The following is an 18,654-nucleotide window of genomic DNA, read 5'->3' as shown; positions in this document are numbered from 1 at the left end:
TTACTGGTTTAGCCACTGGTTTGTTTTAGATGCTGCTCCCACACTCTCGGGTTTAGGCTCCACAAATGAGAGTAATGCTGAAAGTATACCTTTCAAAACCACAGTCTCACCATTTTTACATCCTAAATTTTCACACGGTTCTTTCAATCTTCTGTTATTTGTGAAATGGCCAAGTGGCCAGTTTTAACCATTTATGTTGTCGCTCCAGGGGTTTCATGCTGGAGAATCCAAGTGGAAATTTCATGTTCATCATGTTAGAAGGCAAAGGACATTATTTGGTCAAGTGTTTCTCACGTGTAGGTGCAGACTCGATGGGCCGAAGGGCCTCTTCTGCACTGTGAGATTCTGTGAAAAGGGGGGCAATGAGTAAGACACTGGGAAGGGGGGGCTAGGACGGTAAGAGACCAGGAAGGGGAGTGTCGGGGGCGGGGGCATGAGACTTGGGGGCTGGCGGGGGGGTGGTGAAGAGATCCTAAAAGAGAGAGACCAGCAGAGGTGGCGGAGAATTAAGGGAGGAGGGGGCGAGGAGGAGTAACCAGGACCCAGTGGTGGCGGGTGGCGGAGAGGTGGGGGCGAAATCTGCCCGGCCCGATTTGCCACTAATCTCCGCGGCCGGAGCTCACATTCCAGGGCGGTGAGGTAGCCGAACCGGGGCAGTAAACAAGGTCAGGCCGCCCCCAGGGGGGGGGGTGGGATAAGGCGGGGCCGGCGGGGGGGGGGGGGTCTTTTCCAGAAAAGTCGGTGGCTCGGCCTGTCTGCCGGATGATGTACCTTTTGCTGCGGGAAATCTGCTGTCTGTACTGGAGCGGCGCTGACGTAATGGGGATAAAGTTAGGCCTGAGTGTCGCAGTTGGAATTAGAGCTGCCGGCGGGCGGGAGTAAGCGAGTGTGAGGGGAGGGATCGGATCCTGTCCCCCCCGGGCTCAGACTGCTTCAGGAGCCGGTGATGACAGCGGCTATTTTTAACCGTCATCATCATCCGGCCGCCGCTATAAAAGGGCCGCCGCTGCGACATGCACCTTTACAGCAGCGTGTTAACGCACTACCCCGGGGCCGCCTTCAAAGTCTCTATCCCCCCGGCGGAGAAAGCGCCTGTCGAGAGCCCGAGCGTCGGAGTGAAGTCTGAAGAAGCCTCCGCCGCCATGCCCGCCTTCTCGTCGTGCGAGCTACTGCCCTCGGGCCCGACTCCGGGCCCGCTCCTCTACACCTCCACCGCCAGGATCCCCCTGCGGCCGCTGGAGAGGATCGTGCCCATCCAGATCCTGTGCGAGAGGGGGCAGGCCGAGCGCCCGCCTCCGGGACAGGTCGTCTGGCTGGAGGACGTCCGGACCGAAGGATCCCGGAAAGTTTTGGCCAAGGCCGAGGAGCGGATCCCGGACGGGAAAGCGGGCGATGAGCAGGAGGGGCAGCCCGGGAGCGAACGGCAGCCAAACCCGGCCATGCAAGCCGGCTCGGAGGGGCCCGAATCTCCCTTCAGGCTGTCGGACGGTGAGAGCACCGAGCGGGGGCACCAGGACTGGGCCGGGCCGGGGCACCGGACCCCGGAGGTGGCTGAACACCAGAACAGCGGCGCCTGGGAACTCGATGGTGGCTTCAGGACCGTGGACCTGGTGGTGGAGAACAGGGCGGATAAAAACGACAAGGTGGCACGTTACCTGGCAGAAGTGGAAAAACAGAATAGTTACCTGAGGGAGCGACAGAAGTACAGATTTCACATTATTCCAGACGGCAACTGTTTGTACAGGGCCGTGAGTAAAGCTGTGTATGGCGACCAGAACATGCACAAGGACCTGAGGGAGGAAACGGTCCATCACATCGCAGATCACCTGGACGAGTTTAACCCCATCATCGAAGGAGATATTGGGGAGTTTTTGATCAACGCTGCCCAGGATGGGGCATGGGCTGGTTACCCAGAACTACTGACCATGAGTCAGATGCTGAACGTTAATATATACTTGACCACAGGAGGTAGCCTGGAAAGCCCAACTGTTTCCACCATGGTGCATTGCCTTGGCCCAGAAGATCAATCAAAATCCAGCATATGGCTGAGTTGGCTGAGCAATGGACACTACGACGCTGTTTTTGATCAATCTTTACCCAATCCAGAATATGAGACCTGGTGCACACAGACACATGTTCAGAGGAAGCGAGACGAGGAGCTAGCGAAGTCCATGGCAGCTTCTCTTTCAAAAATGTACATCGAGCAAAATGGTTGCTTTTAAGTCATTTTTCCCACACTACGACGTGTGATAAAAGGTTCATGGCAGGACTTGAGGTTCTCTGAAACTGATATGAACGAGACTAGCAGCGTGAAGTAGAAATGTAAAGATTGTTAATATGGTTTTTATTTATATTTATATGCTTACACATTCTGATTGGGCTAATGGCACTTTAAAATGGATCGTAAAATCAACTATAAAAGTAACGCCTTAATTCAATGTGTGAATTCCTAGATGTTTTACCAAATGTTTGAGCTCAAACTAATGAAGGTTGCGGGGCACCTGAATTTTTAATCTGGTTTATTGGAGTTAAGAGACCATAGGATTGAATGGGACAGCATTGTCTCATTAGCATTTTTTTTAATCTTAACTTTCTGATGTTTGGAAAACAACTGATGTTTAGTCTCTGCTTTGGAGAGATCTTTTCTGAAGAACACTTTTTAGAAAGACTGTTTATATTGCATTTTTGTGCAATTGCTGGTTTGTTATTGTAATACCTCCTTCGTTATGTTCTCGTATTTGGTATTCTGGCAGGTGGCTGGTTGCCACCTCGATTTTATAGCTGGTTAGAATAGAGATTTCAGATCATTAAGGTTTAGCCACAATTACTAATTTTATTACTGTCCATTACCTGTCATCTCACTGATGCTGACTTTTATACGCTGTCCAAGATGTTTGAAGTTTTAACTTCGTAAAGTGGTTTGCAGGGTCGAACTTGTAACCAGTTTGCAATTACTGTATTTGTATTGATTGTAAAGTTATTAATCAACATGGAATGAATAAAAGTTATGTAACATTTCTCGTAAGCAGTTGTTAGAGAAAAAATATTTCACACTTTGTATAGAAATAAGAGGGCTTTTGCTATGAGGCTGAACTACAAAAGTTACCATTTAATCTCAATTCATGAACTTTGAGCAAGAATATGAAAAGCCATGAAAGCGAGTGAGTTGAAACTTCTAATTAAACTGCAAACTTGAAGAATAGCAAAAGTAGTTTGAAACTATTACTGAATTCAAACCTTTGAACAGAACACAACAATAATCAGTCTAATAAAGAATGGAGGAGAAACCCTCAAGTGGCTAGGATGTGGAATTTGGGACTGCATGGAGCAGTTGATGCAAATAACAGGTGCTTTTTAAGAGAAGCCTAGATAAGTACATGAGGGGAGAAAAATAATATGAGGTTAGATGAAATAGGTTGGAGGGAAGTTTATGTGGAGCATAAAAGCATAAGGGGAGAATGGGGTTGAGAAACTTATCAGCCATGATTGAATGGTGGAGCAGACTCGATGGGCCGAATGGCCTAATTTCTGCTCCTATGTCTTATGGTCTAAAAACTGGCACTAATGTAGCTATTACATAGCTCGTACTATGAAGCTATTAAATTTGCACTGCAGCTACCAGCCTGGTATCTGTTGTACAAAGTAAAACATTGTAACGCCTGTTTGCAGCATTTACATTTAAATGCTTTGGAGTATAGTAGCAACATCTGTAAATGTTTAAAAAGTATACTGGGGTTCCAAGGCACCCCAGAATTTTTTCTTCATCTGCACATGACACACTGCTGTTCAACTGCAGTGTTGTGAGACTCCATTCTCTAGATTAACACATTAAATTTTGTATTGATCAGAAGCAGAAACTTACAGTAGTATTAAAGTTGGATGTTGGGCTTTACAGCTTCTGTGCTTATCAGGCCATAAGGATGAATGGACAGTAAATCAAGTGCCAGCAAGCACAGAAGTAAAAAACATCAGCTGTTATGTAATCTCACTGAGGGATTAAGTCAAAGGCAATACAATTTTACATGCTTTTAAAGATGTTTTTGTTTTTTAAAAAAAATACACTGTCATTAACCAGAGGGCACAGATTTAAGATAATTGGCAAAAGAACCAGGGATGACTTTTCATGCAGCAAGTTATGATTTAGAATGGACTCCCTGATTTTTTTTTAAATTATTTATTCACGGGGTGTGGGCTTCGCTGGCTGGGCCAGCATTCATTGCCCATCCATAATGAGAAAACCATAATGGGAGTTATATACAGTCCTCCGAACAGTAGTCAGGATGTGGAGCACAAGATACACCAGGAGATAGAAAAGGCGTGTAAGAAAGGCAAGGTTACAGTGATAATGGGGGATTTCAATATGCAGGTAGACTGGGAAAATCAGGTTGGTAGTGGATCCCAAGAAAAGGAATTTGTGGAATGTCTACGAGATGGCTTTTTGGAGCAGCTTGTGGAGCCCACTAGGGAACAGGCAATTCTAGATTTAGTGATGTGTAATGAGGCAGATTTGATAAGGGAGCTTAAGGTGAAGGAACCCTTAGGAGGAAGTGACCATAATATGATAGAATTTACCCTGCAATTTGAGAGGAAAACTGGAATCAGATGTAACGGTATTACAGTTGAATAAAGGCAACTACAGAGGCATGAGGGAGGAGCTGGCCAGAAATGACTGGGAGATGAGCCTAGCAGGAAAGACAGTGGAACAGCAATGGCAGGAGTTTCTGGGAGTAATTTGGGAGACACAGCAAAAATTCATCCCTAGGAAGAAGAAGCATACTAATGGGAGGACGAGGCGACCATGGCTGACAAGGGAAGTCAGGGACAGCATAAAAGCTAAAGAGAAAGCATACAATGCGGCGAAGAGCAGTGGGAAACCAGAGGATTGGGAAGCCTACAAAGACCAACAGAGGACAACTAAAAAAGAAATAGGGAGGGAGAAGATTAAATATGAGGGTAAACTAGCCAGTAATATAAAAGAAGATTGCAAGAGTTTTTTTTAGATATATAAAGGGTAAGAGAGAGGCAAAAGTGGACATTGGGCCGATGGAAAATGACGCTGGAGAAGTAATAGTGGGGAACAAAGAAATGGCGGAGGAACTGAATAGGTACTTTGCGTCAGTCTTCACGGTGGAAGACACGAGTAACATCCCCAAAGCTCAAGAGAGTCGGGGGGCAGAGGTGACTATGGTGGCCATTACCAAGGAGAAGGTGCAGGAAAACTGAAAGGTCTGAAGGTGGATAAATCATCTAGATCAGATGGATTACACCCCAGAGTTCTGAAGGAGATAGCTGAAGAGATAATGGAGGCATTAGTGGTGATCTTTCAGGAATCACTCGAGTCAGGGAGGGTCCCAGAGGACTGGAAAATTGCGAATGTAACCCCCCTGTTTAAGAAGGGAGCGAGGCAAAAGATGAGAAATTACAGGCCGATTAGCCTGACCTCGGTCGTTGGTAAGATTTTAGAGTCCATAATTAAGGATGAGATTTTAGAATACTTGGAAGTGCATGGTAAAATAGGGCGAAGTCAGCATGGTTTCATCAAGGGGAGGTCATGCCTGACAAATCTGTTAGAATTCTTTGAGGAGGTAACGAGTAGGTTAGACAAAGGAAAGCCAATGGATGTTATCTACTTGGACTTCCAGAAGGCCTTTGACAAGGTGCCATACAGGAGGCTGCTCAGTAAGATAAGCGCCCATGGTGTTAGAGGCAAGGTACTAGTATGGATAGAAGATTGGCTGTCTGGCAGGAGGCAGAGAGTGGGGATAAGGGGGTCCTTGTCAGGATGGCTGCCAGTGATTAGTGGAGTTCCGCAGGGGTCAGTGTTGGAACTACAACTTTTCACTTTATACATTAATGATCTAGATGAAGGAACTGAGGGCATCCTGGCTAAGTTTGCAGATGATACAAAGATAGGTGGAGGGACAGGTAGTATTGAGGAGGCGGGGAGGCTGCAGAAAGATTTGGACAGGTTAGGAGAATGGGCAAAGAAGTTGCAGATGGAATACAACGTGGGGAAGTGTGATGTCATGCACTTTGGTAGGAAGAATAGAGGCATAGATTATTTTCTAAATGGGGAGAGAATTCAGAAATCTGGAGTGCAAAGGGACTTGGGAGTCCTAGTCCAGGATTCTCTTAAGGTTAACTTGCAGGTTGAGTCGGTAGTTAGGAAGGCAAATGCAATGTTGGCATTTATTTTGAGAGGACTAGAATATAAAAGCAGGGATGTGCTGCTGAGGCTTTATAAGGCTCTGGTCAGACCACATTTAGAATATTGTGAGCAATTTTGGGCCCCGTATCTCAGGGAGGATGTTCTGGCCCTGGAGAGGGTCCAGAGGAGGTTCAGGAAAATGAACCCAGGACTGAAAGGCTTAACATATGAGGAACGTTTGAGGACTCTGGGTCTATACTCGATGGAGTTTAGAAGGATGAAGGGGGATCTGATTGAAACTTACAGAATACTGAAAGGCCTGGATAGAGTGGACATGGGGAAGATGTTTCCATTAGTAGGAGGGACTAGGACCCGAGAGCACAGCCTCAGAGTAAAGGGAAGACCTTTTAGAACAGAGATGAGGAGAAACTTCTTTAGCCAGAGAGTGATGAATCTATGGAATTCATTGCCACAGAAGGCTGTGGAGGCCAGGACATTGAGTGTATTTAAGACCGATATAGATAGGTTCTTTATTGGTAAGGGGATCAAAGGTTATGGGGAGAAGGCAAGAGAATGGGGTTGAGAAAGTTATCAGCCATGATTGAATGGCGGAGCAGACTCAATGGGCCGATTGGCCTAATTTCTGCTCCTATGTCTTATGGTGATCCCTAGTTGCCCTGGAGAAGGTGGTGGTGAGCTGCCTTCTTGAACCGCTGCAGTCCATGTGGTGTAGGTACACCCACAGTGTTGTTAGGAAGGGAGTTCCAGGATTTTGACCCAGTGACAGTGAAGGAATGCAGAGATATTTGCAAGTCAGGATGGTGAGTGACTTGGAGGTGATTTTCCAGGTGGTGGTGTTCCCATATATCTTCTGACCTTGCCCTTCTAAATGGTAGTGGTTGTGGGTTTGGAAGGTGCTAAGGAGCCGTGGTGAATTCCTGCAGTGCATCTTGTAGATGGTATACACTGCTGCTATTGTGTGTCGCTGGTGGAAGGAGTGAATGTTTGTGGATGTGGTGCCAATCAAGCAGCTGCTTTATCCTGGATGGTGTCAAGCTTCTTGAGTGTTGTGGGAGCTGCACTCATCCAGGCAAGTGGGGAGTATTCCATCACACTCCTGACTTGTGCCTTGTATATGGCGGACAGGCTTTAGGGAGTCAGGAGATGAGTTACTTGTCGCAGGATTCCTCGTCTCTGACCTCTTGTAGCCACAGTATTTATATTGCTAGTCCAGATCTGTTTCTTGTCAATGGTAACCCCCCAGGATGTTGATAGTGGGGGATTCAGTGAAGGTAATGCCATTGAAAGTCAAGGGGGCGATGGTTGGATTCTCTTGTTGGAGATGGTCATTTGCCTGGCGCTTGTGTGGCGTGAATGTTACTTGCCACTTGTCAGCCCAAGCCTGGATATTGTCCAGGTCTTGCTGCATTTGGACATAGACTGCTTCAGTATCTGAGGAGTGGCAAATGGTTATGAACATTGTGCAATCATCAGCGAACATCCCCACTTCTGACCTTATCATGGAAGGAAGGTCATTGATGAATCAGCTGAAGATGGTTGGGCTGAGGACGCTACTCTGATGAACTCCTGCAGTGATGTCCTGGAGCTGAGATGGCTAACCTCCAATAACCACAACCATCTTTCTTTGTGCTAGGTATGACTCCAACCAGAGGAGAGTTTTCCCCCTGATTCCCTTGGACTCCAGTTTTGCAAGGGCTCCTTGATGCCAGTCAGTCAAATACTGCCTTGCAGTCCAGGGCAGTCATTCTTGCCTCACCGCTGGAGTTCAGCTCCTTTGTCCATGTTTGAACCAAGGCTTTGAGGTCAGGAGCTGAGTGGCCCTGGTGGAACCCAAACTGGGCGTCAGTGAGAAGGCTATTGCTAAGCAAGTGCTCTTTGTTAGCACTGTTGATGACCCCTTCCATCACTTTTTACTGATGATCGAGAGTAGACTGATGAGGCAGTAATTGGCCGGGTTGGATTTCTCCTGCTTTTTGTGTACAGGACATACTTGGGCAATTTTCCACATAGCCAGGTAGATGCCAGTATTACAGCTATACTGGAACAGCTTGGCTAGGGGCATGGCAGGTTCTGGAGCGCAAGTGTTATGTACTATTGCCGGAATATCGTCAGGGCCCATAGCCTTTTCAGTTTCTAATGCCTTCAGCCGTTTCTTGATATCACGTGAAGTGAATTGAATTGGTTGAAGACTAGCATTAGTGATGCTGGGGACTTCCAGAGGAGGCCGAGATGGATCATCCAGTCGGCACTTCTGGCTGAAGCTTGTAACAAATGCTTCAGCCTTATCTTTTGCACTAATGTGCTGGGACCCTCCATCATTGAGGATGGGGATATTTGAGGAGCCGGCTCCTCCAGTGAGTTGTTAATTGTCCACTGCCATTCATGACTGGATGTGGCAGGACTGGAGAGCTTCGATCTGATCCATTGGTTGTGGGATCGCTTAGCTCTGTCTATCACTTGCTGCTTATGCTGTTTGAAACAAGTAATCCTGTGTTATAGCTTCACCAGGTTGACACCTCATTTTTAGGCATGGCATGCCTGGTCCTGTCCTTGGCATGCCCTCCTGCACTCTTCATTGAACCAGGGTTGATCCACTGGCTTGATGGTAATGGCAGAGTGGGGGATATGCCGGGCCATGAGGTTACAGATTGCCTTTGAGTACAATGCTGCTGCTGAGGGCCCACATGCCCAGTCTTGTGTTGCTAGATTTTTTTGAAATCTATCCTATTTAGCACGGTGGTAGTGCCACACAACACGATGGAGGGTATTCTCAGTGTGAAGTTGGGACTTCATCTCCATAACGACAGTGCGGTGGTTACTCCTACTGGTACCGTCATGGACAGATGTATCTGCGACAGACAAGTTGGTGAGAATGAGGTCAAGTATGTTTTTCCCTTGTTGGTCCCCCCACTAACTGCTGCAGACCCAGTCCAACAGCTATGTCCTTTAGGACTCGGCCAGCTCGGTCAGTAGCGGTGCTACCAAGCCACTCTTGGTGGTGGACATTAAAGTCCCCCACCTAGAGTACATTCTGCACCTTGCCACCCTCAGTGCTTCCTCCAAGTGGTACTCAACATGGATTCATCATGAGGGTGGCACGTGGTAATCAGCAGGAGGTTTCCTTGCCCATGTTTGACCTGATGCCATAAGACTTCATGGGGTCTGGAGTTGATGTTGAGGACTCCTAGGGCAACTCCTTCCCGGCGGTAAAACACTGTGCTGCCACCAGCAGGACAGGACATACCCATGGATGGTGATGGTGGTGTCTGTGACATTATCTGTAAGGTATGATTCCATGAGGATGATTATGTCAGGCTGTTGCTTGACTAGTCTGTGAGACAGCTCTCCCAATTTTGGCACTAGCCCCCAGATGATAGTAACAAGGACTTCGCAGAGTGGACTGAGTTTGCCATTGTTGTTTCCGGTTCCTAGGTCGATGCCAGGTGGTCCGTCTGGTCTTTCCCCTTTTTTTGTGACTTTGTAGTGGCTTGATTCAACTAAGTGTCTTGCTAGGCCATTTCAGAGGGCATTTAAGAGTCAACCACATTGTTATGGTTCTGGAGTCCTATGTAGGCCAAACCAGGTAAGGACGGCAGATTTCCTTCCCTAAAAGGGAAGGCATTAGTGAACCAGATGAGTTCATGGTCATCATTAGATTTTTTAAATTATTGAATTCAAATTCCACCATCTGCCGTGGTGAGATTTGAACCTGGGACCCCAGAACATTAACCTGGAACTCTGGCCATAGCGTAGAAGTAGGTTCAGTTATGGAAGTAGATTCAGTTGTAACATCAAATGGGCATTGGATACATACTTGAAAAGGAAATAGTTACAAGGCTACAGGGAAAAATGCAGGCAAGGGAGATCAATTGGATAGTCCTTTCAAAGAGCTGGATCAGGTCTTCAATACTGCTGTACTGGTGCTACTAATTAATTATCTAAATGGATTAATGTAGTAGGTTACCCCAGTAGAAATTCCCAGCATTTGTAAGAAAGTTAGCCATATTTTCCTCTTACAAAGCGTGTGTTAATTTTGGTATTTAATTTGACAAACAATGTGAAACAGAGCCTTGTCTCCCTTTTCCTCTTGGTGATTTTGCTAAATGCAGTTCCACATAGCAGAAGACCAAAATCTAGTTACTTGCAATGCACCTTTAATGCATGCTTCTCACTTGTCAAGCCAATTAAACTGTAAAACAGGGCAAGTTAAAACACCTACACCTATGGAGTGTGCAAAACAATAGTAATTATATCTGAGCAATATGTAGCCATTGAAATGTTGATCAATTTTGTAGCAGATACTCTAGCCTTTTTGTAGCCAAAGGAGTAATCACTACCATGGGTAAACAAAGTGGGTCTCTATTTGGCTTAGTGGAGTGACATTGGGTATAAATCCAATGCTACCAGAACAGAATTCCACTCCTCCCTCAAGGCAGATACCACTAAAATGGCACAAGTGATCCTGCAAATAGAAAACATGTATTAAATGGTAATTTAATAGTGAAGTGAGGGTGACTGTCCTTGACATCAAGGCAGCATTTGATCGAGTATGGCATCAAGGAACCCTAGCAAAATTGGAGTCAATGGGAATCGGGGAAAACTCTACTGGTTGGATTTATACTTGGCACAAAGGAAGATGGCTATGGTTGTTGGACGTCAGTTATCTCAGTCCTGGGACATCACTGCAGGAGCTCCTCAGTGTCCTAGACCCAACCATCTTCAGTTGCTTCATCAATGACCTTCCCTCCATCATAAGGGCAGAAGTGGTGATGCGGAATCATCCACAAACACTGTTCAGCACTGTTTGTGACCCCTCGAATACCAAAGCAGTATGTGTCCAAATGCAGCAAGACCTGGACAATAACCAGGCTTGGGCTGATAAGTGGCAAGTAATATTCATGCCATAAAAGTGCCAGGCAATGACCACCTCCAACAAGAGATAATTTAATCGTCTCCCCATGACATTCAATGGCATTACCATTGCTGAATCTCCCACTGTCAACAGCCTGGGGGTTACCATAGACCAGAAACTGAACTGGACCAATTATATAAATACTGTGGCTACACGAGCAGGTCAGAAGCTAGGAATTCTGCGGAGAGTACTCACCTGACTACCCAAAGACTGCTCATCATCTACAAGGCACAATTCAGGAGTGTGAAGGAATACTTTCCACTTGCCTAGATGAGTGCAGCTTCAACAACACTCAAGATTCTCGACACCATTCAGGACAAAGCAGCCAGTTTGATTGGCACCAACCCACCACCATAGACATCCATTCCCTCCACCACTGACGCACAGTAACAGCAGTGTGTACCGTCTACAAGATGGATTGCAGCAACTTACCAAGACTCCTGCAACAGCACCTTCCAAATTCATGACCTCTACCACCTAGAAGGGCAGCAGATACATGGGAACACCACCACTTGCAAGTTCCCCTCCAAGTCACTCACCATCCTGACTTGGAAATAGATTGCCGTTTCTTCACTGTCACTGGGTCAAAACCCTGGAACTCCCTTAACAGCACTGTGGGTGTTCCTACAGCACATGGACTGCAGCAGTTCAAGAAGACAGCTCACCACCACCTTCTTGAGGGCAATTAGGGATGGACAATAAATGTTGGTCTAGCCAGCGACTAACCCACATCCCATGAACGAACAAAAGAAAAAGCATTTCTGTGGCCCACTGACAATGAAAACTGGTGGACATCAAATGATCTTTCTCCAAGATCACTCAGGCATGCATCAGTAACAAAGTGGGTTGCAAAATATTGAGGATAGGATGAATTAAGTTTTAACAGTGTTTCAGTCACAATTCATGGGGAGGTGATGGCATAGTGGTATTTTCACTGGACTAGTGCTCTAGCGACCCAGGGTAATGTTCCAGGGACCCAGGTTCGAATCCCGCCACGGCAGATGGTGAAACTTGAATTAAATAAAAATCTGGAGACTAAAAGTCTGATGATGTATAATTGCCCTTTAGGGAGGAAGATCTGTCACCCTTACCTGGTCTGGCCTACACGTGACCCCAGACCCACAACAATGTGATTGACTCTTAAATGCCCTCTGAAATGGCCAGGCAAGCCACTCAGTTGTAACAAACCACTACAGTGAAACCTGGATGGATCACCCAGCATCGACCTAGGCACCGGAAATGACAACGGCAATCTCAGCCATGTTGACCCTGCAAAGTCCTCCTTACTAATGTCTGGGGGCTACTGCCAAAATTGGGAGAACTGTCTGACAGACTAATAAAGCAACAGCCAGACATAGTCATACCTTACAGATAATGTCCCAGACATCACCATCCCTGGGTATGTCCTGTCCCACCAGCAGGACAGACAGTCAGGAGGGAGTTGCCCTGGGAGTCCTCAACATCAACTCTGGACCCCATGAAGTCTCATGGCATCAGCCCAAACATGGGCAAGGAAACTTCCTGCTGATTACCACATTCCACCCTCCCTCAGCTGATGAATCAGTGCTCCTCCATATTGAACACCACTTAGCGGAAGCACTGAGGGTGGCAGAATCTACTCTGGGTGGGGACATCAATGTCCACCACCAAGAGTGGCTCGGTAGCACTACTACTGGCCGAGTGCTAGAGTCTGCGGCAGGTGGTGAGGGAACCAACAAGAGGGAAAAACATACATGACCTCATCCTCACCAACCTACCTGCCGCAGATGCATCTGTCCATAACAGTATCGGTAGGAGTGACCACTACACAGCTGTTGTGGAGACGAAGTCCTGCCTTCACATTGAGGGTACCCTCCATCAAGTTGTGTGGCACTACCACCGTGCTAAATGGGATAGATTTTGAACAGATCTAGCAACTCAAGACTGGGCATCCGTGAGGTGCTGTGGGCCATCAGCAGCAGCAGAATTGTACTCGACCACAATCTATAACCTCATGGCCCTGCATATCCCCCACTCTATCATTACCATCAAGCCAGTGGATCAAACCTGGTTCAATGAAGAGTGCAAGAGGGCATACCAGGAGCAGCACTAGGCAAACCTAAAAATGAGGTGTCAACCTGATGAAGCTATAACACAGAATAAAAACAGAATTACCTGGAAAAACTCAGCAAGTCTGGCAGCATCGGCGGAGAAGAAATCAGTCAACGTTTCGAGCCCTCATGGCCCTTCAGCAGAACTGAAGCATAGTTTCAACAAGGGAGAAATATAAATTGGTTTAAGGTGGGTGGGGGGGAAGAGACACATTGAGGGTGTGGTGTGAGCAGATAATCAAAAGATGTCAGAGACAAAAGGGTCAAAGAGGTGTTGAAGGTGGTGGTCTTTGTCTGAGAAAAGTGCTAATTAAGAATGCAAGACAGGATATTCAAAGTACAGCTCTAGTGGGGGTGGGGTGGAAAGACTAAAGGTTTTAGTTTTAGATTTCAAAATAATGGAAATAGGTGGGGAAAGAAGAATCTATATAAATTATTGAAAAAAAAGGCGGGTGGGGGGGGAAAAGAAACGGGGTGGGGATGGGGGATGGGGGAGTTTAAGATCTAAAGTTGTTGAATTCAATATTCAGCCCAGAAGGCTGTAAAGTCGGAAGATGAGGTGCTGTTCCTCCAGTTTGCGTTGGGCTTCACTGGAACAATGCAGCAAGCCAAGGACAGACATGTGAGCAAGAGAACAGGGTGGAGTGTTAAAATGGCAAGCAACAGGGAGGTTTGGGTCTTTCTTGCGGACAGACCGCAGGTGTTCCGCAAAATGGTTGCCCAGCTTGCGTTTGGTCTCTCCAATGTAGAGGAGACCGCATTGGGAGCAACGAATGCAGTAGACTAAGTTAGGGGAAATGCAAGTGAAATGCTGCTTCACTTGAAAGGAGTGTTTGGGCCCTTGGACGGTGAGGAGAGAGCAAGTGAAGGGGCAGGTGTTGCGTCTTCTGCGTGGGCATGGGGAGGTGCCATAAGTGGGGGTTGAGGAGTAGGGGGTGATGGAGGAGTGGACCAGGGTGTCCCGGAGGGAATGATCCCTACGGAATGCCGTCAAGGGGGGTGAAGGGAAGATGTGTTTGGTGGTGGCATCATGCTGGAGTTGGCGGAAATGGCGGAGGATGATCCTTTGAATGCAGAGGCTGGTGGGGTGATAAGTGAGGACAAGGGGGACCCTATCATGTTTCTGGGAAGGAGGAGAAGGCGTGAGGGAGGATGCGCGGGATATGGGCCGGACACGGTTGAGGGCCCTGTCAACGACCGTGGATGGAAAACCTCGGTTAAGGAAGAAGGAGGACATGTCAGAGGAGCTGTTTTTGAAGGTAGCGTCATCAGAACAGATGCGACGGAGGCGAAGGAACTGAGAGAATGGGATGGAGTCTTTACAGGAAGCGGGGTGTGAGGAGCTGTAGTCGAGGTAGCTGTGGGAGTCGGTAGGCTTGTAATGGATATTGGTGGACAGTCTATCATCAGAAATTGAGACAGAGAGGTCAAGGAAGGGAAGAGAAGTGTCAGAGATGGACCATGTGAAGATGATGGAGGGGTGGAGATTGGAAGCAAAATTAATAAATTTTTCCAGGTCCCGACGAGAGCATGAAGCAGCACCGAAGTAATCATCGATGTACCGGAGAAAGAGTTGTGGGAGGGGGCCGGAGTAGGACTGGAACAAGGAATGTTCCACATACCCCGTAAAGAGACAGGCATAGACCAAACGCAAACTGGGCGACCGTTTTGCGGAACACCTGCGGTCTGTCCGCAAGAAAGACCCAAACCTCCCTGTCGCTTGCCATTTTAACACTCCACCCTGTTCTCTTGCTCACATGTCTGTCCTTGGCTTGCTGCATTGTTCCAGTGAAGCCAAACGCAAACTGGAGGAACAGCACCTCATCTTCCGACTAGGCACTTTACAGCCTTCTGGGCTGAATATTGAATTCAACAACTTTAGATCTTAAACCCCCCTCCCCCCATCCCCACCCCGTTTCTTTTCCCCCCCCACCCGCCTTTTTTTTCAATAATTTATATAGATTCTTCTTTCCCCACGTATTTCCATTATTTTGAAATCTAAAACTAAAACCTTTAGTCTTTCCACCCCACCCCCACTAGAGCTGTACTTTGAATATCCTGTCTTGCATTCTTAATTAGCACTTTTCTCAGACAAAGACCACCACCTTCAACACCTCTTTGACCCTTTTGTCTCTGACATCTTTTGATTATCTGCTCACACCACACCCTCAATGTGTCTCTTCCCCCCCACCCACCTTAAACCAATTTATATTTCTCCCTTGTTGAAACTATGCTTCAGTTCTGCTGAAGGGCCATGAGGGCTCGAAACGTTGACTGATTTCTTCTCCGCCGATGCTGCCAGACTTGCTGAGTTTTTCCAGGTAATTCTGTTTTTATTTTGTTTTGGATTTCCAGCATCCGCAGTAGCTTTTAGCTTTTTGTTTTTAAGCTATAACACAGGACTACTTGCATTCCAAACAGCATAAGCAGCAAGTGATAGACAGGGCTAAGTGATCCCACAACCAACGGATCAGATCTAAGTTCTGCAGTCCTGCCACATCCAGTCGTGAATGATGGTGGACAATTAAACAACTCACTGGAGGAGAAGGCTCAAGAATATCCCCATCAGTGCGATAGTTAAGGCTGAAGCATTTGTTATAATCTTCAGCCAGAAATGCCGAGTGGATGATCTATCTCGGCCTTCTCCGGAGGTCCCCAGCATCACAGATGCCAGTCATCAGCCAATTCAATTAACTCCACATGATTTCAAGAAACGGCTGAAGGCACTGGATACTGCAAAGGCTTCAGGCCCTGACAATATTCTGGCAATATTACTGAAGACTTGTGCTACAGAACTTGTCGCGTCCCTAGCCAAGCTGTTATTGTACAACTACAACACTGGCATCTACCCGGCTATGTGGAAAATTGTGCAGGTACGTTCTGTACACAATAAGCAGGACAAATCCAACAAGGCCAATTACTGCCCCATCAGTCTACTCTCGATCATCAATAAAGTAATGGAAGGGGTCATCAACAGTGCGATCAAGTGTCACTTGCTTAGCAATAACCTGCTCACCGACACCCAGTTTGGGTTCCGCCAGGGCCACTCAGCTCCTGACCTCATCACAGCCTTGGTTCAAACATGGACAAAAGAGCTGAACTCCTGAGGTGAGGTGAGGTGAGAGTGACTGCCCTTGACATCAAGGCAGCATTTGACCATGTGTGGATTCAAGGAGCCCTAGCAAAGCTGGAGTCCATGGGAATCAGGGTGAAAACTCTGCTGGTTGGAGTCATACCTAGCACAAAGGAAGATGTTTGTGGTTGTTGGAGGTCAGTCATCTCAACTCCAAGATATCACTGCAGGAGTTCCTCAGGGTAGCGTCCTCAGCCCAACCATCTTCAGCTGCTTCATCAATGACCTTCCTTCCATCATAGGCTTAACATATGAGGAACGTTTGAGGACTCTGGGTCTATACTCGATGGAGTTTAGAAGGATGAGGGGGGATCTGATTGAAACTTACAGAATACTGAAAGGCCTGGATAGAGTGGACATGGGGAAGATGTTTCCATTAGTAGGAGAGACTAGGACCCGAGGGCACAGCCTCAGAGTAAAGGGAAGACCTTTTAGAACAGAGATGAGGAGAAACTTCTTTAGCCAGAGAGTGATGAATCTATGGAATTCATTGCCACAGAAGGCTGTGGAGGCCAGGTCATTGAGTGTATTTAAGACCGAGATAGATAGGTTCTTGATTGGTAAGGGGATCAAAGGTTACGGGGAGAAGGCGGGAGAATGGGGTTGAGAAAGTTATCAGCCATGATTGAATGGCGGAGCAGACTCGATGGGCCGAATGGCCTAATTTCTGCTCCTATGTCTTATAAGGTCAGAAGTGGGGATGTTCGCTGATTATTGCACAATATTCAGCACCATTTGCCACTCCTCAGATACTGAAGCAGTCTATGTCAAATGCAGCAAGACCTGGACAATATCCGGGTTTGGGCTCACAAATGGCAAGTAAAATTTGCACCACACAAGTGTCAGGCAGTGACCACCTCCAACAAGAGAGAATCCAAGCATCGCCCCTTGATTGCCATCACTGAATCCACCACTATCAACATCCTGGGGGTTACCATTGACCAGAAATTGAACTGGACTAGCCATATAAATTCTGTAGCTACTAGAGCAGGTCAGAGGCTAGGAATAGTGCGATGAGTAACCCACCTCCTGACTCCCCAAAGCCTGTTCACCATCTACAAGGCACAAGTCAGGAGTGTGATGGAATACTCCCCACTTGCTTGGATGAGTGCAGCTCCCACAATATTCAAGAAGCTTGACACCATCCGGGACAAAGCAGCCCACTTGATTGGCACTACATCCACAAACATTCACTCCCTCCACCACCAACGCTCAGTAGCAGTAGTGCATACGATCTGCAAGATGCAATGTGCAAGGAATCACCAAGGCTCCTTCAATAGCACCTTCCAAACCCACAACCACTACCATCTAGAAGGACAAGGACAGCAGATAGATGGGAACACCACCACCTGGAAGTTCCTCTCCAAGTCACTCCCCCTCCTGACTTGGAAATGTATTGCCATTCCTTCACTGTTGCTGGGTCAAAGTCCTGGAACTTCCTAACAGCACTGTGGGTGTACCTACGCAACATGGACTGCAGTGGTTCAAGAAGGCAGCTCACCACCACCTTCTCAAGGGGAACAAGGGATGGGCAATGAATTCTGGCATAGCCAGCAAAGCCCACATCCCATTAATGAATTAAACAAAATAATTGTATGTAGTAATAATTGAGATAAGCCAAACACAAGAGAATAACCTATCAACAGGAACTGGTAGGGAGATAAATAGCCCTATAAAAACATTTTAAAACAATTATAACATTTTAATTATGGAACAATTTAGGATCTGCTTTTAAAAGAAAGTAATGAAGCCTTGTTTGAAGAGAAATTTTGAATAGATGTCTGCCTTTCCTTCCCCCACAACCTATTGAGAACAACACCAATTGCTTTTCAATTTAATACTATTCAAATACCAAGGTCAGCTCATACAAGAGAAACTATTTCCCTATTTATTGTCTGTGAAACTGAATAATCAACCTAGGTATGAATATGACAAAGACATCCAGACCAATAGACCCTGCAAAGCCTTCCTCACCAACACCTGGATGTTAGTACTAAAATTGAGAGAGCTGTCCCACAGACAAGTCAAGCAATAGCCTGACTTAATTATGCTTTTCAGCCAATGTCCCAGACTAGTCCATCACTATTCCTGGAAGTGGCGGCATAGTGTATACAATTGGGAGGGAGTGTTCCTACGAGTCTCCAACTTCAGTTGCCCTGAAGCCTAATCGCATCAGGTCAAATATGGGCAAGGAAACCCCTGGCTGATTTTCACTTATTACCCTCCGTTAACTGTTGAATCAGTGATCCTTCATGTGGAGCACCATTTGGAAGAAGAACTGAGTGGAGCAAGGGCACAGAATGTACTCTGAATAGGGGACTTCAATGTCTATCACCAAGTGGCTCAATAG

At 46.8% G+C, this 18,654-nt stretch overlaps 1 protein-coding gene across 1 annotated transcript; it reads left to right on the top strand.

Annotated features, from left to right (window-relative positions):
• Positions 1–719: 719 nt before the first annotated feature.
• Positions 720–3,025, top strand: otud1 (OTU deubiquitinase 1). The gene has a single exon (XM_078538216.1). It carries the CDS (start codon positions 1,014–1,016, stop codon positions 2,220–2,222), a length of 1,209 nt encoding a protein of 402 aa, XP_078394342.1. The 5' UTR covers positions 720–1,013; the 3' UTR covers positions 2,223–3,025.
• The last annotated feature ends 15,629 nt before the right edge of the window (positions 3,026–18,654 follow it).

This window comes from Cetorhinus maximus, chromosome 3 (assembly GCF_964194155.1).
Source record: "Cetorhinus maximus chromosome 3, sCetMax3.hap1.1, whole genome shotgun sequence".
In the NCBI taxonomy this organism is placed as follows: Eukaryota; Metazoa; Chordata; class Chondrichthyes; order Lamniformes; family Cetorhinidae; genus Cetorhinus; species Cetorhinus maximus.
Note: the sequence above shows the minus strand (reverse complement) of the source record. Positions and strands in the feature narration are given on the sequence as shown.

Bases quoted from the DNA above. Each gene is read 5' to 3' on its own strand.
- otud1 (XM_078538216.1), top strand. From the start codon at position 1,014: ATGCACCTTTACAGCAGCGTGTTAACGCACTACCCCGGGGCCGCCTTC.